The 24,355-nt window shown below is 42.3% G+C and overlaps 1 protein-coding gene across 1 annotated transcript in view; it reads left to right on the plus strand.

Moving 5' to 3' along the window:
* NYAP2 (neuronal tyrosine-phosphorylated phosphoinositide-3-kinase adaptor 2) overlaps positions 1-24,355 on the plus strand; it is a 136,562-nt gene that overhangs the window by 105,340 nt on the left and 6,867 nt on the right. The window contains exon 5 of the mRNA XM_059822923.1: positions 3,906-4,009. Within this exon, the coding sequence (XP_059678906.1) occupies positions 3,906-4,009 (104 nt within the window). The remainder of the gene's footprint in view (positions 1-3,905; positions 4,010-24,355) is intronic.

The following is a 24,355-nucleotide window of genomic DNA, read 5'->3' on the forward strand; positions in this document are numbered from 1 at the left end:
GCTGTGATCCCAACCACTAGCATTGTTGGGAGTGTTGCTGCTGCTGTGGGTGACGTAACAGGGGACTGAGACACAGCTAACCTGCCATCCCCTATTAGCATTACACTGCATCTGCACCTGGCACCTGGAGACACTTTGTGAGCAGTGCATTTTTTGTAATATGGCACGGTGTGAGGGATGCATCATTGGAAGCTGTGCAAAATAATACCACCAAAGTTTCATCAGTTAGGTGTAGCAACTGAGTCTTATGAACATTTTTGTGCATAATATAACTAAATATGTTATGCATCTTTCTAGCTACCCTGAACAATCTGCTGAATTCAAACCTCATGCTGCTCATTGATTGCAACGGGCATCTCTAATGGCTACTCAAGTGCACTGCATGCCCTGGCCCCAGTCCAGTAAAGCACTTAGACATATGCCTATGAGTTCCCTAGCTTGGCAGTTAGCCCTTGTCAGCATTCGGGTGGCTTACAGCAGTGTCAAAAGGCCCCTAGCTATGGATGCGGAGGGGGTCCTATATTTGGAGTGGAGTCTCTGGAACCCTTTTTCAGGCAGGTTTGATTTAGAACCAGAGGATCTACCTGCACAGTGAAGTGAAGCACAGCACAGTATGGAGCTAGATGTATTTTAGCTTCCATTATCATAGACCCTGAGCAAATGGGTCCTCCTCAGAGGACAGATATCTACAGAGCCTTCCCTATGTGAGTATCAGGCTGGCTGGTAAAACTCTGCTCCGCACCATGCATTACTGTCAGAAAGAAGACTTCTCAAGAAGTCTCAAGACTACTCATTTCAGATGTTAAAACTGAGCTGTCTCAGTATCGTCCACATGATATAAACATGAATTAAACACTAGAAACCATCCTTGAGATTTGTTGGCAGAAGTTGTTCTTCCATCAAGTTTCTCAGCAGTAAATAGGAAACCCCATTTTCATTCCAGAACCAGAACTGGTATCAATGTGCAGGCCTTGCAGACAAGCTGAAATGACCATTTAAAACATGAAAACCAAGAGGTAAAGATACTGAAAGTGACTGGACAGTGGACATAATTATGCAAGAAGACCTCTTACTACATTTTAGATAGCCCAAAGCAGAAGTTGTTATTTGAAGTGATCCTTATTATTTTGAAGTGATCAAAATCCCGTTAGCCTCAGAACAGTGAATAAGCTGTCCGCAGCTGAAAAAATAACATGCTGCAGAATACAGAGCAGTGAGTTGGGCATCACTTATGCAACAGACCATTTATGGATATTTCTTTCCTCACAGTAGTGTGCAGTGTGAAGATGTTACTCAGAGCACTAATTACAGTAGAATAGAGTATTTATTTAGTCTAAAAATATTCCCACTGAGACCAATGGAATGGCTATTAAAAAACCCCCAACATTTCCCTTTCACTGCATAACCCAATTCCTGAACTTAAAAAAAAGCTAGATGGAGCCTCTTTTGGTGAGGATCACCATGGAAATCGCAATAGTTTCCTTAATACTGTAACATATATTACAGGGAGATAAAGGAACTAATACTTCATTTGTGTGCGACAGGTTTTATTTCTTTGATGCCAGATGAAAGGACTCTCTCTGGCAAGGAAATGGTAATCTCTTGTTGTTGCACATACATCCAAATTGGAAATTATGACACTTCTTTCTGCTTTCCCAAAGCAAAGAAAACAATTCAGAAGCAATGGCAGACAATGCCTTGGAGTTTTTTACATGCTGGATGTCTGATTCTGCTTGTCACAGCAAAAACAGAGTCTCTATTTAGCAGTAGGGAAAAACAACCAAAAAAAACCCCTATTTTTGTCCTCTCTGAAACCCCAGCAAAATTCGAAGAGGGAACAGACATGAGATCCATTGTTATATCTATATTACTGAAAGAAACAGTCAGAAATCTGGCACACAGACAGTGTGAAATCAGAATGAAAACAAATCTAATCAAACCTTCAAAATAACTGCCCAAGTCCAAAAAAAGCAAAACAACAGATTATGTACAAAATGCAAGGTTATGGGGAAGATCAGTCTGCTCCTTTCTGCATGCTTATTGCCGTGTTGACTCGTGGTATGTTTACAGGCTGACTAGGAATGAGTGAATTGAATAATGCATTCGTCGAACAGCGTGGATATTTTTGCTGCTCAGCCAGCTGGATTTTAACCAACCTATTAATATTTAGTTGATGAATATTCACCCATACAGATGCTTTCATTGGTCTAAGTGCTCCAGCTTAAGTGGATAGCTCTTCTCCATCACCTATTGAATTCTGAAACATCTGAGGAAAATAAGCATTTAAGGTGACAATGAAAAAGCATCAGTGAGATCGGAAGAACACATTTCAGCGTGTTGCTGGTAGGGGGGGTAATGTGCCAGCTGTCCTCAAGTTTCCAAGATGTGCCGAGTGACCTTAAGGACATGCTGATGGACATCTTATTCCTTTCAAACAATGGCCCAACCAGTGGCTAGTGATGATGCTAGAGATCCACGTAGGAAATAGAAATATTAGTATAAAACAAACACAGACAAAGCAGCAATGCAAATAAGGCATGAGAAAATACATTGCAGAGAGACACAAGCAAAAGATACGTGAGAGAACATGTGCTTCAAAGGCAAACTTGCTAAACCAGGATTGCATGAGGTCCTTCCTCTCTTCTTGAAAACATGAGGTTGAATAGGAGGAATTCTTTAAACCCATTGTAAGGAGGCATGGTATTATTACGATTACTTAGCAGTAAAGCAGTACTATCAATGCTAAAATTGAGAGTCTATTATTGTACAAAGTGTGTCTGCTGAGTGCAGCTGTCCTTGGTCTCATGTTTGCCCACTAAATAGAAAAGACGGGTGCAGGGTTGGGAGGAAGGCTTATAAAACATGAGGCGAATGAACACATTCATCTGAGCCAAAAGTCATGGGTTGAGAGATGTTTCCTCAGCCATAAAGAGGAAATGTAAGGACAGATATTTTTCTTGGGTGGAAACAGGCAGGCCCTTCTCTCAGGAAAGGCAGTTTCTTCTGTACCAGATGTAGGGTGTTGAACAGTGGGGTGGCACACTGGTGTCAGCATGACTCAGACACAAAAACCTTCATCCAGAAGCTGCGTGGTCACCTTCGTGTTGGTATGTTAACAGTAGTAACCTGCAATGCAGATCAATGGGGAGCTTTCTGAGAAATGCCTCCATGTACAGCAGCAGAATGAAAATGAAATAACTGTGTAATTTCTGTGCAGATTTTCTCTGGAATAGAGCTTTCTCTCAGGGCAACCTCTACTTCTGTAATCGCCTTGATTCTGGGGAACTGACTTCAGAATTTGCCACTGTTGATGCTCTGATTTCTCTCCTTTCTTCCTACTTTCTACTCTCAATTCACTGCCATTAACATCAGATTTCCAAGTATTTTTGGTGTCATTCCAAATCCCCAAGTGCAATAGTATCCTCACCACTTTTATATACTCCCTTCTTCATTTACCGTCTTTTCATGCTTTCCTTCAGCACAATCAGTCTTCAGGCTACCATCTTCCTTGCCTCTGGGATGGAGAGATGAAACCCGCAGCCGCTGTAACTCCCTTAATCACTGCTATATTTTATGGGGGGTAGAAAAAGGTGCCGGGGGTGGGGGGCAACAAGGAGGTTTCCTTTATTTGCTTCCTGTCTGTCTGCTGTTTTATGCTCTATCCTTCAGCTTCAGAGATGCTAGAGGAGAGGAAAGAGGCCAGGACATGGGATGGGTTCTGTCTTAATCCCCCTTCTTCTGATCTCAACTTTTGTTCATGATTCAGCCAAATGCCCAAGGCTTTAACTGGAAACCAAGCCTTGAGTCTCTGTTTCAAGGGAATCCTGGGTCCACCGTGTTTCAGTTTACTGCAGCAGTCACCCACCTCCTGTTCACTGATGTATTTTCTTCTCTCTTGTTCGCAGAGCCTAAAGCAAGTTGCAGATTAGGTCGGTCTGCATCTACATCAGGTGTGCCTCCTCCATCCGTTACTCCACTCAGGCAAGCCAGTGATCTTCAGCCGAGCCAGGTACCATCGTTAGCCAATCGTGAATGACTTCATGTACTCCAACATGCCAAATGTTTCTCGCTTCCGTGTCTATCATTTGTTACAGTAAATGATTTTTTTGTTTTTTGTCTTTATTTTCTGTGCGTGTGCGTGCATCTATGTGTGCGCATCTCTCATTGGCAATGAAATTCCACGGGCCACAGCCAGTAGAATTTTTTTTGCTCTTAATTCCTTGTATCCTTTTCTGTCTTCATTCTGTAATATAAATGTAGTAAAACTGTACTGTATGAATTGGCTGGGTTTTTTATTTTTTCATATTTTCTGTACTTTTTTACTGTCTTTAAAATTTATCAAACTTTGATAAATTTAATCTATGTTTTTATGTAAATTTCTTTTAAATGTCTTGTCTAAAGCACTTGCACCAATGTTTGTCAATGACTTGTACATATCTGACTTCTGCCCAGTTGTACTTTAATATTTGTGCCAGTTTCACATTTGTTTTGAGCTTAATGCATGATTGTACTACACTGTGATTTATCACTGTCCTGAAAACTGCTCTTACAGCAAGTTATTTTGTGTAGTTGAGGCAGCTAGGCTTTCTTCAGCTATAGGCCATGTAATGCTTACAGGACTATTGAATAGTCTACTGTAGTTATATTTATTGTATATTGTTAGGAATCAAAAACCAAATCAAAGGGGTAACATCTCCTTGTATCTTAAACAGAGGTACTTTTTTTTTTCCTCATCAAAACCAAAAATTCCACATAGACCCTTGAGAAGAAAATGAAAGTGTTTGGGTTTGGCAAATTTCTCCAATAGCAAGAAAATGAAAAAAGAATAAAGACATGGGAAACCTATACTTACCTTTATTTTATATGCTAATGCTGATATTGTATCATTTTGCTGCGCAGACCTGTATTATTAGTTTGACAGAACTAACTGCTGAGAGTAGCAATTGAGAGGTTTCACTTAAACATAATGTGAATGCCTTCTGTCAAGCTCAAAGCACTCCAGTATTATATCACTTGTGTGTGCCTGTACGGGCCTACGCATCACTGTGTATGTGTGTGGGTATATATATGCACAAAGAGACATAAACATATATGTATAAATGTGCACATACATATATGTATGCGCACACACAAACACCCTTATTTAGATGGTGAATTTTTGATTGGCTTTCAGGAATCAGTCCCCATAACCCTACTGAATTTCAATGAGATTTGAGTGGAAAACTCCTTGAGGACCGCTTTGCAATAATCACGTATTTACGTTGTTTGTAGCTTGTTGAGTTGCTTCTAGAAGGTCTTGACCAAAGTAGAGACCAGAAAAGTAAGGTTGATTTACTCAATCCAGACAGCCAACTACTTGTTAGGAAAGTTATATTTGGGTAGCCTAGTCCATACAGGTTAAAATTCTTTAACCTGCAAAACTGATGCTATTGTATCACTTCTGAGCCCTGCTGGACACAATGCCTAACAGAACCTTGCATATTTCTAAAGCATATTTTACGTAAGAAAATCAAATCCATAATGGAGATTCAAAATGACAGTCCATTTAAATACCATGTCAAGTGTTCCTTCATCTAAGGAAGAAATTAGGGTAATTGTACTTCCAAAGGTTTTGAGTGTCCCAGTGTTCATGTAGTATATTTATTTTTTTGATTAAATGGGTCTTACAGCAGACATGATGCTTTGCTGGTTACTCAGTGGCAAAGGCACCTTGGGTGTTTTGAAGGGATTTTAGTCTCTCAGTTTATATTAAGAACTAAACAATAAGCCTTGAAAGCAGAAGCTGATGTGATAGAAGAGATAATGAGCCTCTTAGAAGCTGTAGCCAAGGTTCACTGAAACTGTGGAGAAAAGATCCACCTCACTTCATACAGAAGAAAGGAACAAAGATGATAAGAGGAATTTTCAAGTGACTGTAGAGGGAGATCTTGTTAATTGAATAATGTGTGGTATGGACATGGCTTCATGAAAAACAAGAAAAACTAGTAAAAGCTTTCCCTCCCTGTAAGTCTTCCCTTCAAGCTGTCTCTCTCTTACTGTCCATCTATTAAGTTGTCATTTATTATTATGGTGTAATTTTTTAAAGGTGTGAATTTGACCCTGATTCCAGTGGAATGACAAAAGTCTTATTATTTCCATGGCAGATAAAAACATTACTTTGATTGTGTTCTTTATACATCTATCTTAATGTGCAAATAATCTATGACAGGTGAAATGTGTTTGGAAATGGCTGGGTTGTTAGCCCATTCTGAATCTGACAGATTGTGGCATACAGGGTATTTATTTTCATGTGCTGTGGCTATTGATTGTATTGATACTGGTTGCCTTAGCCACATCATAATCAGCAGTTAGACTTTCCAAGAGATTAAGGAGACACATCCTGTTATCCACCTCTTTGTTGATGAGATGGGCACAGCTAATATTCATACAGGGATACAAGATCTGGGAAAGGGCAGATTACTGTTAATTGGTTTTCTCAAATCTTCACGGATCCCAAACTGACGTTCTTCAAAATGTTTAACTTGGGAACAAAGTCAGATTTGCAACTGAGCTCTCAAGGCACATCATTTTTAATACAGAATCATTCAAGGAAGTGGTGAGGATGCTTAGTAATTAAAAATAGGTCTGGTCTAAGGAAACCTAAATTATAATGCCACTCAAATATTGGCTAATTATGTAACTATTGACATTTAACTCCCCTATGCCTTATTTTCTTGTTTGTTTGTTGGTGTCGGAATTGTGAGGATTAACCAGTTAATATTCACAGAACATACTTACAGTGTATTGATGGTAAGCATTGTAGTGATCGCTTATAAATAAAAAGAAAGAGCTTACAAGCAGAGATGAATTATGTGGCTGGTCTCTGATGAAGACCACTTTAAAATTCTGTAGTGTAGTGGCAGCCAGCAGTTACCAACACCCTGAGCCAGATAGAGAGCATGCCGTTCTGTACTTAGTTCTGGTAAATGGTGAGGGCATTTTGAAAGACCTGGCTGCAGGAAGTAACTGTGGATGAAGTTGTGGATTGACTCAGTTTAAACTGAAAGATAAACATAAGTTTATCTTGGAACTGAAGTTACTGATTGTGTAACGACAAAGTTTAAGAAATTAAGGAAGCAGCAGAGGAAGTCAAGTGGAGACCTTGGAACTGTAATACGGCAGAAGCATGGAATATATTTGAGCTACAGAAGTGGCATATAGCTGTATTTCCTAAATACATATCTTAATACAAATACCCTAAAGAGAGGAGTGTAAGTAGCAGAGAAGTGTTCTAGGTATCACAGAACGTAATGCCTTGTAAAGGTTCTCCAGTGTTAGCAGACAGCTTACAGGGAATGGAAAAATGTTCTAGAAAGTACAGTAAGTTATACCTTACAGATAAGGAATGTGTGAATAAAATTAGAAATAGTCAAAGTCCATCTGAGTTTGGCCTTTATATGGAAATGAAAACAAGTACCAGTCGTTTGTAACCATCCAAGTGGACAGAGAACAGTAGAAGTTAACCACCATGTGAGGTTTATAAAGTAGAATAAACATGGTCCAAGGATGCCCCAATAAATAACTCATCACCCATATTGCTGGAGCGTCTGTGTTGGTGCCTGAGATTTTTGTAGCAGGCATGGTCAGGTGTTTCACCCTGCAGTGGTAAATGCTCAGTCACATCAAGGGACCCCCATAGTGAACAAAATTGTTCACTTGTCTAAAGCAAGCAGGATTTGGAGTCACAGGTATCACTGCGATACAGTGATGTTTCCCTGCATCCTAGCATTCTGCACATCATCACCTCAGGGTAACAAAGGATTACACTCTATCAGTGGGCCGAAAAATCCCTGTCGCATACAGGATGCCTGTGCACTGAGCATGTCTGTCACAAAAGAAGAAAACGTTTCAAGCAGCCTGCACTGTGGAGGTCCCTCTGCTGGAGAGCAGAGCATCTCGTATCCATATTTTTAATGTCTATAAAATCATCTCTAGGTCAGGATTCTCATAAAGCACACCAAAAATCCACTGGTTTCCATTTTAAGAAAAAGGAGCAAATATAACTATCTCTAGATTTTTTTGCTGCAAATGAATTTTGCAAAGTGAGGTTTGTTTTCATTAAGATGTAGACAGCAATTGGAAAATCACATGTATGAAGCTGCATAGCAGCACAGCAGTGCATATTTATAACAAGATCCACGATCTGAAGGAAAATACCCCTTTTGAAAACAAAACTCCTGATAGTTACAGTGTGGTATTTCAGCTTTTCTGCAAAGCAGAGCCTATTTTCAGACAGATTTCCACAAAACTGTGTACCTTATCTGCAAATGTGCAGGCTCTCTTCATGCTGCCTACTAGTTACTTGCTTTTCAGCAGGAAGACAGCACTGTCCTTTACTGTTGCCTCCTCGAGGTATGCTATCTTAATTCTGAAGGTTTACACGCCTCTTAAGGTCTGGTGTCTTCTTGTGGGGAAGACTGGGCAGTGATATCTAGCTCCAATTTAAGCAAGGAAAGAAGATTTAAACTTTACAGTGATGATCAAATTAAAACCCAGAAGCCATGCTGAGATTAGAAGGAATAACTCAGAGGAGGGAATGAAGAAACATGGACAGCTATGAATTAAGGAGTTTCAACTTGTATTGAAGGAGTGAAGAAAAAGCTAGAAAATGTATCAGAATTAACACTGAAATTTTTTGTAGCTTATTTTTTCCAAAAAAATGCAGCTCAGTTCATTACTTGCCTGGTGTCTGCCTGAGCCCTCAGCAAGCTGAGACGGCATTTTTCTTCCCCCTTATGACCCCATCAGTGTACACAACACAGCAGGACCACGTGATGGACAAACTAGCCATTACCTTCCAAAACTGAGGAGAGCTTTCACTTATTTTATAAATTATCTGAATATAATATAGCAAAGGAGAAAGGCCTCCCATTCACAGAATGGACTTGACCATGTAATTATTGTCTTACACCAAATGAGATGAATCCATCAATAATTTATTTGAGTATGTATCTTTGATAGGCAAGAATTTTAGATACAAGTTACCTCCTTAAATTTGTATTAGGTATCTAAATAATAAAACAGACTTGTAGAAAGACCGAGTGTCCTCTTTAGCTGAGGTGTCTCCTACCTACCTCTGAGATGTCTAAATCAGGGGTATAATACAGGTTTCCCATATGAAGAGAGGCGCCTGCAGAGGGGACTCACCTAGCTAAACCCTCAGTGACCATGTAGAGCTGCATGTCTGTTACCTTGGATAACCCGGCCATTTATCCTCCTAATTTAACCACCTCTGTCACTTGTGGAAAGCTAGCTGGGATCATTCCTGCTCTGTGTGTGTTAGAGGCTCCTGGACATTTACCGCTGGACAGATAACAGTCGTTAAAATTTCCACTACTAGGTAACAGACATTTTACCTTTTCAGACTTAGTCCACGGGTGCTGAGTGTTAGGGAGAAGCTGTATGGATGATATGGCTGGGTCCTACTTACAGTTACTCTTTGAAATGATGTGCTTTTGGCATCTTCCCTCCCGCCGGGCTTCGTAGTCAGACTCGCTAGCAGTGCCCAGGGGAGGGCAGCAGCCTGAAGTGGTGCTGGGGTGGGTGGGCTGGCTCTTGGCTCTCATACTCCCTAAGGGAGCTGCTTTAAGGAAATGGAAATCCAAGCTTTACGGAGTCCTGAAAGCAAGAGACCAGGATTTTTCCAGCATGGTTTTCTAATGTATTAATGTAGGTAGGGGAGTAGAAAGCAGACTGTCTACTTTAAATATGCAGCTGGAAGGGGTTTTGCCGTTGCGTATTTCCAGTCGGTCGAGGTAGGTACAGCGCACACTGTTTCTCGTTCAGCAAGAACGTGAGGAAATACCCTCTTCATTCCTCGGGCCTGTGCCGGAGAAGTCCCGGACGACAATGCACTTTAACAACTGTTCAAAATGAACAGTTCGGAAAATCCAAACGGATTAGGCAAAGCTTTATTTTAACCAGAGCCGGGAACGTGAAGCAGCGTGCCTGTCTGGGGCGGAGCCGTTTCCGCGGCTGGCAGCCGCCCCGCAGGCCGGCGGGACTGCGCTGAGGCGGGGAAGCGGGTGGGGCGCCTCAGGCAGCTCGGTTCTGCCTGAGGAATCGGGGCCGTCTGCGGTTTGTGCCCCTTCATTGTTCGGGGCAGGCGGGCTAGCTCCCTGTGTTGAGCGGGAGGCCGGGCCTAGGCCCGCCCCGCCCCGGCTGCCGCCGCCCGCCCGCCGCGCCGCTCTGGGCACGGGGCCCCGCCCGCGGCCCGGCCCCGCCCCGCGGGCCCATGGCGCCGCCTGGCGGCCGCATCCCGCGGTGTCCGCGCAGGCCGCGGGGTGCGCCGCTCCTCCGCCCCCAAGTGCCGCGGGAGGCGGCGGCGGCGGCGCCGGGGCTGTTGGGGAGGCGGCTCCCCGCGGGGCGGGGCGGGGCGGAACGGAACGGGGGGTTTCTCCGGCAGAGAGGGCGCTGCCCTTCTGCCCGGCTTGCGGGGCTCCTGCTTGACACTGTCGGTGACAAAGCCCTGCACAGCTTGGGGAAAGGTGAAGCCTGTTCTGATCCTGTAGGAACGTCACCCGCATTTTCTAGGAGATGAGTTATTTATTTTAAGAAGAGTGGTTTCGGTGTGTTGGGGTTTTTTCTTTCCCTGCTGGCTGGAACCGTTAAGTGTTGCATCAAAGGATTGCAAGAACCGTGTGCAGCAATGGGTGTAAGCCACGTCCCTTGCCAGTGCTTGCGTGCCCGCGGAGGGGGGCAGCACTCCCCCTGGCTGCCGTCCCAGCGCCGCACGCAGCCTTGCACCGCATCACCTGGCCTTAGGGAGGAGGCTTGCACCAGCCTCACCTGTTAAATCCCAAATTCTTTCACGCAACAGCTTAGGTAACATTTTGTGTAAGGGTCAGTATTTAGGTGCCAACCCAAATGCAGTTAAAACAGGCACATTTTATCGTGAAAAAAAATTCTAGCATTGAAACTGATGTGAGGCCTTATCTTCAGGGCAGCTGTTACTTAATTGTGGCTAGCTGAAAAATCCCAAACACATATTCTAATTGTTCCATATTAAAACAAAAGAATGATGGAAGGGAAATACTAGAAAGAAAAGACTGAGGTATATATTTAGCTGCTCTCCATATACATTTTTAGAGCGATACCCTGTAGTTTAAGTGCAGTATAAGCTCATTGTAAGAAAATCACAAAACATTAGAGAAATAATTTAGAGTTGAATGTTGACAAGTACTGAGTACTCTTCAGCAATGCAGCTAAGTATTTGTCTCATACCTAAGTTCATGAATAACTCTGTACTGGGTCGACTGAATCACAAGCCCAGCTCTTAATGTCTCTAGCCTTAGTTGTGTATACAAAGCATATTACAGTCCTTGTATGCCTTGTAAGCATTGTGTTCACCCTGTAATTAATGACTGCAAGAAAGGTAAATTGTTACTGTTATGGCTATAATTATTTTTGAAGGCACCTAGACAAAGTACTTCCCCAATGAATTGACATTATTGTGCTTTACTGGCAAATGTGCATCTGAAAGCGTATGGGCTCTGTGCTACTCTGTGAGCATAAACAAAGCATCTGTGCTCCTCTATTATTCTCAGCTTAAAGTTGCCATTTTCCCTAGCGGTAGTGTACCTGAGTTCAAAGCAGTCAGTAAACACCCTGCAGTTGTCGGGCATCGTAGCAGGGCTGGGTTCCTGACTGCTGCATTTAATGAATTCCGCTGCTGAAAAATGAGCACCTGTAAATCCAGATCAGCTGTTCCGCATCTGATCACTGCAGGTTTTTTTTAACTTCCATTATATGAAAGAAATACAGACATTGCAAGTAGATGGAGGACTCTGTAGACTGAAGTACTCTTTCATCCAGTTTGAATACTAGGGAAATGATAACAAACCAAAAAAAGTGTGCTAGGAAGAGAATTCGTATCTGCTACATAGCATAAACCCGTGTCATCGCTCAGTACTGTAAATCTTTGCTAGATGCACTCCTTGGCGAATCACAATCTGAAACTAGCATCAAGCTCTAGTGATTCTGCTTTTGTGGTTCTAGTAATGCAGAAGGATTTGCAATGAAAGAACCAACTTCTGTCATACTTGCTCTCTGGGCCAAAGGGAAAAAAGATCCCCCTGGGCTGCTGGTTAAAGATCTCAGGGGAGATGCAGTCCTGAATTCCTATTCAAAAGGCATATTTAACTACTGTGCTAATTGCCACTCTGGTATGACTTTCTCTGTCCCTTTTTTTCCTCTAATTTTCAAAAGTTTTGAAAGTCTATTGTGTATTTTGGACTTGGAACAGCAAAACATATGAAACAGTTCATGGGATGGTGGCAATCGTTTTCTTCTTCTCCCTGTGTGTAAATGCCAAGTGTTCCCCTTCAGCCAGTGCAACGCCTCTGAGACCTCTGTCTCTGCTCCTGGAGCCAAGATTATGGTTGTTCCTTTTTGATACTTGATCTTTTTCTTCATTCAAAATGTATGTCCACAGTGTGGGAACAGTCCCATGGCTCTCACTCTGTAATCAGAGTCCCAGGGGGTTTTGGTCTGGACTTTCTATACACTATTTATTGCTTTAGATAGTAGCTTCTAATTTTGCCTGTGAAGCTATTCCCTTAAAGAGACTTAATTACTCCTTATGTTTAACCATCACCTTTAATAAGGCTTGGGATAGTCACTGGATCCAAAACCTGCTTAATATTGGCCACTAGGACCTACCACAATAACATTTGCTGTGGTGTCTAAGAGTCACAGTCATAAATAAGTCCCCGTGTTGGTAGACAATGTGTGTAGAACAAAGACTGTCCTTATCCCAAGGATTTGTAAGCTCAGTGTAATAGATGAGAAAGTAAGCAGTTGCAGATGGGAGTAGATTGGTAAGTATGTGACTGTCAGGAACTGCTTAAGCTTCAGTTTATGTGAAATTAGAAAGTGCAAAAACTATTTGGGATGCAATCTACTGGATCTTTGACAGTGATTTTAGTTAGTTTTATGTGCCATTAATACAATGAAATGCATTTGAATGTCTAAAACCGGAAAAACAGGTAAATTTTACAAGGAACATTTTATAAATTATGTCCCTCTCTCAAATGGCCCTCTCATGGAGAAGTCCTGCTTCTCCAGTGGAGAAGTCTTTAGTGTCTGTGTAGGCGAAAACAAATGAATGTAGACATAGGCTGAATTTTGTGGATGCTGGTTTTGCAAATAGCTGGGAGGAGGAAACTCCTCTGGGTCCTCCCTGGGAGGACGGACAGGCATGGAAGAACCCACGGTGGGGTACAGAGAGAAACCCCTGGCACAAGCACTTCACTGATGGGACGTGGGCCAACTTTTACCTTGAGATGATGTCTGGATTTGACCAGCGTGTGGCCTGAGTGTATTTGAAAATCTGCATCATCCAGAGCCATTGGATTTTGCCTTCTTGTTCAGCCTGAATGTTCACAAGAGTTGGGGAGGAGTGATGACACTGACTGCCACCACCTAGAAAGAAGTGTTGGGGCATGAGCTGTGTCCTGAAGTGTCACACAGCCTTCTGGGGAGTTTGCACTGCTAAAAATCTGTGAGAGTTTGGATTTCCGAGTATGCTTTTGTGCCTTTATAAAGTGCAGCAGAGCCCCGTGCCCACGAGAGGGAGCGGTTGGATTACTTTACACAGTTTGTCTTTTTTCCTGCAAGGACAAGTATCTTGCACACACGAAGGCAAAATTCTGCTGTCGCCAATCCAGCTAAATATGCTGTCAACATTTTGGATGAGAGCAACAACAAGAATGTTAATGCTTTAGGGAAGGCTCCACATTGCATTGTGTTGAGTTTCAGCTTGAATTTGGTCTTACATAATCAGTGCATGGGTCCAGAGCAGTGCAAATTGTTTCTAAATATACAAACTGCAAATAAAGAACACTTATTAAAGAAGAAAGAAAGAAAAGAAAACGCAAACCTTGAAATGGATGGAATTGCCACATCCATCATCCCTCACCTCCAAGGCACGCCTGACTGATTTGGCATGAGAAGCAAATATGTCAAAGCCGTCTTCCGTTGGCAGACAGCCCTGCTGTTTCTGTCCCAACATCTTTTCTTCAGCATTCAGCTGGACTGGTCATGCAGCAGAAGCAGGTCACTGCATTGCTGGGTCCTCATGAGAGAGTGCGTGCTTGGTGGCCCTCACACCACCAAAGTGGCCTTTGATTCGCTCTGCGAGAGAAGCTAGGCAGAGGTGGATCTGAGCACGCACTGCTGTTGCGGTGGGTCCGAAGGCCCAAGCATGGCTTTGGTGGCTCTCCTCCTTCATACTGCTCAACAGCATGGGTTTTAGGCACAAAAAAAGACGTGTCGGGGAGAAGCAGTGATGGGTGAAAGCAGATCAACTGTAGGAAAAGTAATGCCACAGGAGGACGGTATCAGGTAGGAACAGTGACCAGTGTCTGACCACCAGACCTAGAGTCTCTCTTCATACCTTTCCTCACCCTTGAGTGCCAGCTTGGCTGCCACTGTTTTTTCTCCTGGGAGATGGTCCTGAAGGGCAAAGGGGTCCAGGAAGGCTGGACATTCTTCAAGACGGAAATCTTAAAGGTGCAGGAGCAGGCCATCCCCATATGCTGTAAGAAGAGTCGGCAGGGAAGACAACCGGCCTGGCTGAACGGGGAGCTTTTGCTGGGACTCAGGGAAAAATGGAGAGTTTATCACCTTTGGAAGAAGGGGCAGGCAAATGAAGAAAAGTACAAAGACCTTGTTAGGTCGTGCAGAGAGGGAATTAGGAAGGCGAAAGCCCAGCTAGAGCTCAATCTGGCCACAGTCGTAAGGGATAATAAAAAATGTTTTTACAAATACATTAACAACAAAAAGAGAGCCAAGGAGAGTCTCCATCCTTTACTGGATGTGGAAGGGAACATTGTCACCAAGGATGAAGAAAAGGCTGAGGTATTTAATGCCTTCTTTGCCTCAGTCTTTAATAGCCAAACCAGGTATCCTCAGGGTATTCAGCTCCCTGAGCTGGAAGACAAGGATGGAGAGCAAAATAAACTCCCCATGATCCAGGAGGAAGCAGTTGGTGACCTGCTACGCCACCTGGACACTCACAAGTCTATGGGGCCTGATGGCATCCGCCCAAGGGTACTGAGGGAGCTGGCAGAGGAGCTTGCCAAGCCGCTCTCCATCATTTATCAACAGTCCTGGTTAACAAGGGAGGTCCCGGACAACTGGACCCAATGTGATGCCCACCTACAAGAAGGGCTGGAAGGAGGATCCGGGGAACTACAGGCCTGTCAGCCTGACCTCGGTGCTGGGGAAGATTATGGAGAGGTTCGTCTTGAGGGCGCTCACAGGGCACATGCAGGACAACCAAGGGACCAGGTGCAGACAGCACAGGTTCATGAAAGGCAGGTCCTGCCTGACCAACCTGATCTCCTTCTATGACCAGGTGACCCACCTAATGGATGAGGGGAAGGCTGTGGATGTTGTCTACCTGGACTTTAGTAAAGCCTTCGACACTGTCTCCCACAGCATTCTCCTGGAGAAGCTGGCGGCTCATGGCTTAGACAGGTGCACTCTTCACTGGGTTAAAAACAGCTGGATGGCCGAGCCCAGAGAGTTGTGGTGAATGGAGTTAAATACAGTTGGCAGCTGGTCACAAGCAGAGTCCCCCAGGGCTCAGTTTTGGGGCTGGTCTTGTTTAATGTATTTATCTATGATCTGGATGAGGGGATCAAGTGCACCCTCAGCAAGTTTGCAGATGACACCAAGTTGGGCGGGAGTGTTGATCTGCTCGAGGGTAGGAAGGCTCTGCAGAGGGATCTGCACAGGCTGGATCGATGGGCCGAGGCCAATTGTATGAGGTTCAACAAGGCCAAGTGCCGGGTCCTGCACTTTGGTCACAACAACCCCATGCAACGCTACAGGCTTAGGGATGAGTGGCTGGAAAGCTGCCCAGTGGAAAAGGACCTGGGGGTGTTGGTCAACAGCCGGCTGAAGATGAGCCAGCAGTGTGCCCAGGTGGCCAAGAAGGCCAACAGCATCCTGGCCTGTATCAGAAATGGTGTGGCCAGCAGGAGTAGGGAGGTGATCGTGCCCCTGTAGTCAGTGCTGGTGAGGCCAAACCTCGCATGCTGTAGTGAGGGGCCCAAAACTGAACACAAGAAGGACAATGAGGTGCTGGAGTGTGTCCAGAGAAGGGCAACGAAGCTGGTGAGGGGTCTGGAGCACAAGTCTGATGAGGAGCGGCTGAGGGAACTGGGGTTGTTCAGTCTGGAGAAGAGGAGGCTGAGGGGCGACATTATTGCTCTCTACAACTACCTGAAAGGGGGTTGCAGAGAGGTGGGTGTTGGTCTCTTCTCCCAAGCGACAGGACAAGAGGAAATGGCCTCAAGTTGCGCCAGGGGAGGTTCAGGCTGGATATTAGGAAAAATTTCTTTACTGAGAGAGTGGTGAAGCACTGGAACAGGCTGCCCAGGGAGGTGGTGGAGTCACCATCACTGGAGGTGTTCAAGGAACGTGTGGACGAGGCATTGTGGGACATGGTTTAACGGGCATGGTGGTGTTGGGTTGATGGTTGGACTTGATGATCTTACAGGTCTTTTCCAACCTTAGTGATTTTGTGATTTCAGCTGTGATGGAAGAGACTGGGAGGAAGAATATTCCATTCACTTACTCTGATCTCTTCTTGTTCTTCAACAGGCTTTGTAAGCTTGCCAGCAGAGTACAGAAAGAGGCTTGTTCCCTCACAGAAGTTGTTGAAACTTTTCAAATACAAAAATATTCTGACAAAGAAGTAAATACAGCATTTATGAGGGTTTTCACTTCCTGCTCAACGTTTTTTTACTGTCTTTACGTAGTTGTTTCTCAGATTGGGAGTTACAATTTCTTTAAAAGGCATAGGACAGGCATGAGAAGATCTCATCTGTGTGGTCTGTGGTTTCAGGGTGCTGTTATGTTCTGCCTGTTTTTATACAGTTGGGATGGTGTGTTTCAGTACTTTGAAAAATAGTCGTAGCTCAACAGAGAAATTTATGGGGACAGATGTCGCAGCCGATGCAGCACTGTGTAGGTGGTTGTTCCCTGGAAGTTGAGGTACCCTCCAGAGCCCCTGGAAGTTGATGAGAAGTTGGCGAGAGCTGTGTGCCTCCAGAGCCCGAGGGCTCAGACATGGGGGCAACAGCCAAGCATGGCCTTTGCACCTAGACCTTTCTTTGGAGAGTCAGACTTGTACATGGGTATGTAGAATGTAATGAGACATACATAGAAACTAATAACTAGTATTTCCAATAAAAGACTTATGCAGGTCGGTGAGATGTGGAGATAACACACCTTGAAAGTCTTACGGTGTCATTGAACAAGTGTTCCTAAGCTGTAACTCTTGCAGCTTATAAAACACTGAATCAGTGAGATCACTTTCCTGTCCTGCCTACAAGAAACTAAACACTATTTGGAGGTTCTTCATCTCATTTTTAGCTGCTCTTACAGCATTGTACATGGTTCTACTAAAAATAGGTAACAACTTACAGTAATACTAAACAAATATATAATGTAATTTATGTGAAATAATTTCAGTCCCAACATCAGTAAGTTGCCTATAAAGGAATTTAATTTGGTAGCATTCCTTCCTCTTCAGGGAATCTCTCTTTAAGGCGTTTCTCATAAATTTACTTATTCTCTTCTAAAACTTGTAAATTCATTTCAAAACTTGTTCTGAGACTTTTGTGTGCAAACAATTAGTTTAGTCACATTAAGAAGGATGCAGTACCAGAACAATAGCAATTGCTAAGTTTATTTCAAATGGTCTTGCAACCACTATTGAAGACATTGTGCCTTGGTTAAAAAAATATTTAAAAAAAACCCCCAGAAGCATGCAATTTCCTTTTTCTTCCCCCCTTTTCTGTGTGCATTTATGTTTAACTCAGGGCAAGAATTTTATAATATTCTTAAAGGAAAAAAACAGAAATAAAAATAGCATGAATTCATGAAAGCATGTGTTTATATATAGGCATTCTCTGTAAATGAACCAAACATTCTGTGTTCTAGGTAGAACAACCTTATTTGTCTGCTCATATGCATTTCAGTTAACCTCCATGCACTCCCACTTGTCTCACCTTTTTTTGTATATGAACTGAATGTATTGTACCATGTTTCTGTTCGAACTGTGTGTGCCTGATGCATAAAACACGACACGGAACAGCAAGGTTTTCCTCACCGTCTGCATTAAGTCACAAACCATCCAAGCTTTGTTCTCATGGTTATCATTTCACCAGAATCTTTCGGTGTTTGTATAGCCTTATACAGTATATTGCACTTACTGTACCTGTATAGTATCTCGTCTGTATACTGTATGCACATAAATATGTATATTCACTCATGTATGTATGTATGTATAGTATGTTTATATATCTCTGTATATGTATGTGTGTTTGTTCATAGTCTTTCACTAGAAATGTGTGGCTATTCATATACATTATGTGTATGCCAATTATAAAAAAGTATGAATGCCAGCGCCCACTTTTGATAACCTACTTTTATTCTCATTTTGTCTTGTTAAACAATGAAAATAAAAATGTTGTGTATTTTAAATGAGAACTTTAAAAGATTATTATTTTTACTAATTTTAAGGTTTCCAGTTCTTCAGAAAAATTATTTGAAGAGATCCAAAATTGCAAAGATATTTGTGTTTCTCATGACAGTTTTCTGTGGTTGAAAAATGTTTGGTAACAGGCCATACCATGTAGTTTTGGTTCTCTGTATCTTAGGCTGGTCAAGTGCTCATAGGTTTAGAAATGCTCTTAACCAGCTGGACTCCCATGCTGCAAATCCCAACTCGATTTACATGAGGGACTTGTAATAAATCTAGGGGGTGACCCATGTCTATAATGTCTTGCATGTATAAATACTGGATATAGAAGTAGGCTGGAAAGAAAGGTTTCTCCAGTGCAGGTGAGCCTTAGGAATGGGTGAAAATTTCATACATCAATTTTATGCGAACATTACAGACACTATTTGTCAGACTTCTTGTGCTTGCAGTCCACAGTAACATATAATTGCCAATTGATTAGGCATTTATTAAAGCAGCTAACAATCATTTATTAGCCCTTTATAAAATTATTCTTAATCACCACACAACTGTATGTGGGCTCAGTTATCTGGCCTTGAGGCAGCAGAGCACTGGCTTATCTTAAACAGCAAAATATCCCTGTAAATCAAGGGGACAACTTATACATATTTCCCGTTTGAACATGTTTTAAGTTATTCACTGAACTGGAGCTTCAATGATAGTCATACGTGTTTCTCGATGAGATCTCAAAAAGATAAATTTGCTTCCTTTACAGTTAATTTTATTGTTGTATTAGCTTGTCCAGCCGGACCAGTCTCAGTGCGTAGTAAGTTACTGCAGCAGAGTGGCAGCAGCTACTCAGAAAAATCTCAGAAGACAGATCTTTATGCAGAAAATACTAAGGAACTTGTAGGATGACAGAGCCACTGCCAGGAAGAGCCTTCACTCCAACTAAAATCGCATAATAGAAAATCCTTTTCATTTTTTAATGTGAAGTTACGTGACCTCACTCACGTCAACAGCAAATTCCCATTTCACTCATAAGCTGTAACTGCAATGTCCAAGTAATGCTTTTCCTCAACAAAAGATAGGAAGGGAAAAGGACCCATTCCACTAATGGAGCTTGGTGTTTATGTGCCAGCAGCCTGATCTTAAGCCTTTGCAAGTCAGTGGCAATTAGTGGAGTCTTGGGTTCAGTTGGCCCATCTCTTTTTTCACAGTCTGGAAAAGCATATTTACTATCTGGGGTTTATAATCAAAATTGTATACTTCACAACAGAAAAGAATAAAAATAAGAAAAGACAATAGCAATATGCATTTTTGAATTTAATATTGGTCAGATCATGGCTCTTGCTTAATTTCTGCACCGAACTTTAAAACACAAACACAGTCAGAGAAAAACAGCACTTTTTTGCTGGTTGAGAGTTTGTTTGCTTATGTTACAGGTGATATGTGTGTATAGGTTAACATGAAGCTGAATGTTTTGTTTGCCAGGGGTTGTCGTTAGCTGTTCCTTTTAAGATGGGTATTTACATTTCCTCCCTGCTCTGGAGATCTGAACTTGAATTCAACCCATGCTGCTGTCATAGGCTAAGTCGAGTTTGCCTGGTCGCTCCATGCATGGGAGCCTGCGAGCAAAGCCGTGGTTCAGCAGGCTGGTGCTCGTGGTTTAGTGTGTTGCAGTCTTCTCAATGAGTTAATGCTGAATCAGTGTCACACGCTGTTGGCCAGTGCCATCCTTTTGGAGATAGCCTTTTAAAAAGAAAACCAGAAATAAGGTACAGGGAACTGCTGCATGCAACGAATCCCATTTTCTAAAGCATGAGGATGCCAGTCTTAGCTTCTTGCCTGTATCTCAGCTATTCTGAGTGTCAGGAAATCATGTCTATATTAGATTTGGGTACTATATTGTTTAGCAATTGATGATATAGATGAAATGGCATGATGTTGCTGTGAGGGTAGAGCAGATGTGGTATCTCATACTAAGGCAGGCTCTTACATGTTTGGATTCTTTAGAAACTCTCAGTGCAGTTTATAACTGCATTTCAAATTGGAGTTAGAAATTAATTGTAAATGGAGATGTCTATTATTTAATCATGTTTTTATGAATCTTTAAAAAGGAAGATGTGACCACCTGCAAGAATATGATCATCTCTGTACATTCAGTGTTGTTTTCAGTCATGCTTTCCCAAACTTTTTTCCCCCTGTACAATCAGTACAATAGTTGAGAAATGGCATTTAATCTAAGAAAATTATCATTGACTCTATTTCACCATCAAAAAAGGAGAAATGTAAGAGCATATTTCAAAACTTGTCATCTGTAAAGCAACTTCATAGTCTGTAACTGAGATATTTGTGTATTTAGATCACCTAATACAAAACAAGAGGAATTGAAGGCACCAGTGCTGAGACATTCTCCCTCCATATATTATTTTGATTTTATTGGGTTTTTAATTTTAAAATTATTCTTGTGACCATTTTCTTGAAAATGCTAGAGAAATATGAAGACTTAGGGGCTTTGCTGGCAAACTGGTGTGGTGAGGTTCTTCAGGTGTCACAACAATAAAGGTTAGCTAAATCGTGAGTTCTAGTACTGTATTCAATAGGGAGAGTGCTGAAGCTCATGTGCATGTTTTTAGCTTGGAAAATATGAGGTCCAATAAAATGGGGAAACTAATGGAATTTGTGGTGTCCTCACATGTCACATTTTTGTAACTTTAGGATTGGCCTCAATGTCTGCTTTCTCATAGTTCTTAGTTCTTCCAAAGTCTTGGACTTGTTTTCACTCATTTTCATTCTTCTGTATTCAGTTTCTGGGTCCTTCTTGGCCTCTGGTGAGTGACCAGAAGCAATATCTACAGCATGCACCCTGCTGCCTTCAGCTCCCTCGTACATGAGAGCTTGTGCGGTCCACAGGCGTTGGATCCGGAGGAGGAAAGGATCTTGTCCACCAGCAGCTCTCACTGCTCCATGCTACCTCTTAACACAAAGGGGGACAGGCTGTTCATGAGATTTAGAATCTGGCAGGTTTTCAAAACTACTATGATTTAGAGTAAGAAACGCTAATTACAGGTGTGTTGTACTGTGGACGTGATTACTCAGTCATAGGCAGGGCCAGCTGTAGTGGTCATTGATGTTACTGCCTCAAACTATCCTGCTGTTTTAAGGCTGGTTCATGAGCAGTTAAGGCACACGTGCAAGGGAGCAGCAACCTCCAGCAAGAGAAGTTTGGGAGACAGGGTTAGTAACCTCCTAAGGAAATCTAGGACATTAGAGTGTTATCCTGCAGGTGCTGTACTGCAAAATGCAGTTAGCAGATTTCTGTATCACTGAACTCTAGCAAAGTATTCTGTCTTTTGTCCCTCCTGTGATTGACCTAATACAATATTGAATTTTCCTTTCTATTTTACAGTGAACAACAGGATGTATCATGGTGGGTGGCTTGAGTTCTGCATTTATTGCTTAGCAAAGGCATAGATTAGGCTTTGATTTTTCATGAGTGATCTCAATAGGAATGCACTTTGTGATGATCCACTGCATAAATGAGATGCATGAGACAACTTTACACAATGTCGCTCATACAAGTTACTTTACAGCCTCTTATTTTAAATGTACTAGCATTTACAGGGTGTGTTAACTAACAGTGGATCAAGTAGTACATTTCAGACAGCTGTTTGGTGTTAAAAAAACAAGCTTAGATGGGAAGAATACATGTTTCCAAATAAGATAATAACGCAAGGTCAGGAAGATCTATAGCTAGACTGATTGCCAGTATAAAAATGGAAAGCAGGACTGTGAATTTACCATTTAAAGTTTGCTTTTTTGATAGCCTCAGCAATAATCTGAGGGTTACCGGAAAACTCGAGGCATAGGAGTATGTGCAGGGCTGGTTCTGTATAAAGTAATTGTGACATTTAGTAATTGGATGCAATGAATCATGAAGCTGGAGGTCTGGAATCAGAGGTGCTGAAGGTTTACTAACCATTTGCTAATTCAATTTTAGGATAAGTATTAATTGCTCATAATCTTGAATCTTCGGGAGTTCCTGGAGTTCCAAAGATTCTCATCAATTGTTTTTAAGTGGTGGATTAGTCAGGACATAGAGTGCAAGGCAATGTAATAAGTCTTTTAGTGAGTCCTGTGTTTGAAAAAAGGTGTCCAGAGTTTTCTTACGATACTGCATCATATAATTACATTAAGTGGTAGAACAGTTTTTATAGGGACTCTAGTTTTCTTTTTTTTCTGTAGTACTATCATTTGTAAGAAAACATATTTCTAGAAGTTTAGAAATCTAGAATAACGTAAATCAAAGCATCAAACACAGCAATTCAAATGTTATAATAGCTCTAAAATGTGATGCATATACAATTTCATAAGTTCAAATGGCAGGTGTCAGTGAATTCTTCTAACGTTAAACTTACAGGGAAAGATTACAATGCTCCTTCCCGCCCAACTATTTTGTCAAAATTAAGACTAGGGGTTAGTCTAAGTGCTGGGGGTATTCTTTCCCCAGTGCTTAGAGGGAAAATAGAGATGTTACTTGTGTCCCTTAAAAAGAGGAATTTGTGAAAGGCCGGAAAGGGTAGTTTGTGTAGTGCTTAGCACCTTGCGTGTGCTTGTGGTTGTGATTCAAGTACGTGAATGCACGGGATCATTCTAATGTGGTTGCTGGCATCGTAGACACTTTCTGGAAAACACCTCAGACACTTCTTGAGAAGAATTTGCAGTTACGTCATCCAGTGTCCGCAGGGAGTGTTACCATGCACTACGAATTGCATGGAGAGTGTCTGTTTTCACAGCTCACCTTGCACATCCTGTGTGTTCCTGAACATACTGTTACTTTTAATCACCTTTGTATTAATAATCAATTGTTGTTTTGCATTTAACAGTAACAGGAGAACGGGTTAGCAGTACAGAGCTATATGAACGACTAACCATCCTGAGCCAAATTACACTCTTTCATGTCAATATTATTCCAGAATACCTCTGTCAGAGAGAAATGACTGCAGATTTAGCCTGTAGTTCTACCCTCACTTACTGACTTTTTCAGCCATCGGAAGTAACAACATTCAACTGCAGTGCAATGGTTATAGCTAACAGTTAGCAAAAGAAATCTTGTCCGACATCATTTTCCAAGTGCTCTTCCAAAGGCTCTTTAAATGATTTGAGGGGTTCTTTACTATTTGTTTGAACAAACTGTAGTCAAATGCTTAGACCCATGAAGTCAGCCGGTACATTCCTGTTGGCTTCAAATGGGTGAGGATCTTGCTGCTGAGATTTTCTGAAACCTGATTCTGGCTGAACTCCTGCCCTGGACAACTCCCCTTTTGCGAACATGTGCTAAGAGGACCTCCATGTCAAGCTAAGAGTATCAGATAGCAGATCGTGAAGTAACTGTTGCTACTTAACATAGCCCTCCACCACTTGCACCCGTGGTACACGACTGCCTTCTAGGAGTGGGATTTCACACCCTGCCAAGTGGAAATACCTTACCCAGCCAGATGGCTGGGACCCATCTGCACCAGAGAAAGTGTCATCAAGAGTTTCAGTGGGAAAGAGAGTTTGGAAACCCCTGTCTGAGAACAGACAAGAGGGAGGAGAGTACCTTTTCCTCCCAGAGGATGGTAAGTGGCTTTCAGAAAGCCTTTCTTCTTCACTGACTGTAGCCTGCTAAAACAAACCAGCATGCTTGGCTCTGCTGAATGATGTGTAGCACTCCACACAGACTGCACTGTTAGAGATCGCTTTGTTTACAGATCCAGGAGACATTTCTAATAATCTCCAAATGTTGCTGATATTTTTTATTTAATTATATTTTGCGTTGTTTTAAGATCACTTTGT

The sequence above is a fragment of the Gavia stellata genome, chromosome 11 (assembly GCF_030936135.1).
Source record: "Gavia stellata isolate bGavSte3 chromosome 11, bGavSte3.hap2, whole genome shotgun sequence".
Taxonomy (NCBI): domain Eukaryota; kingdom Metazoa; phylum Chordata; class Aves; order Gaviiformes; family Gaviidae; genus Gavia; species Gavia stellata.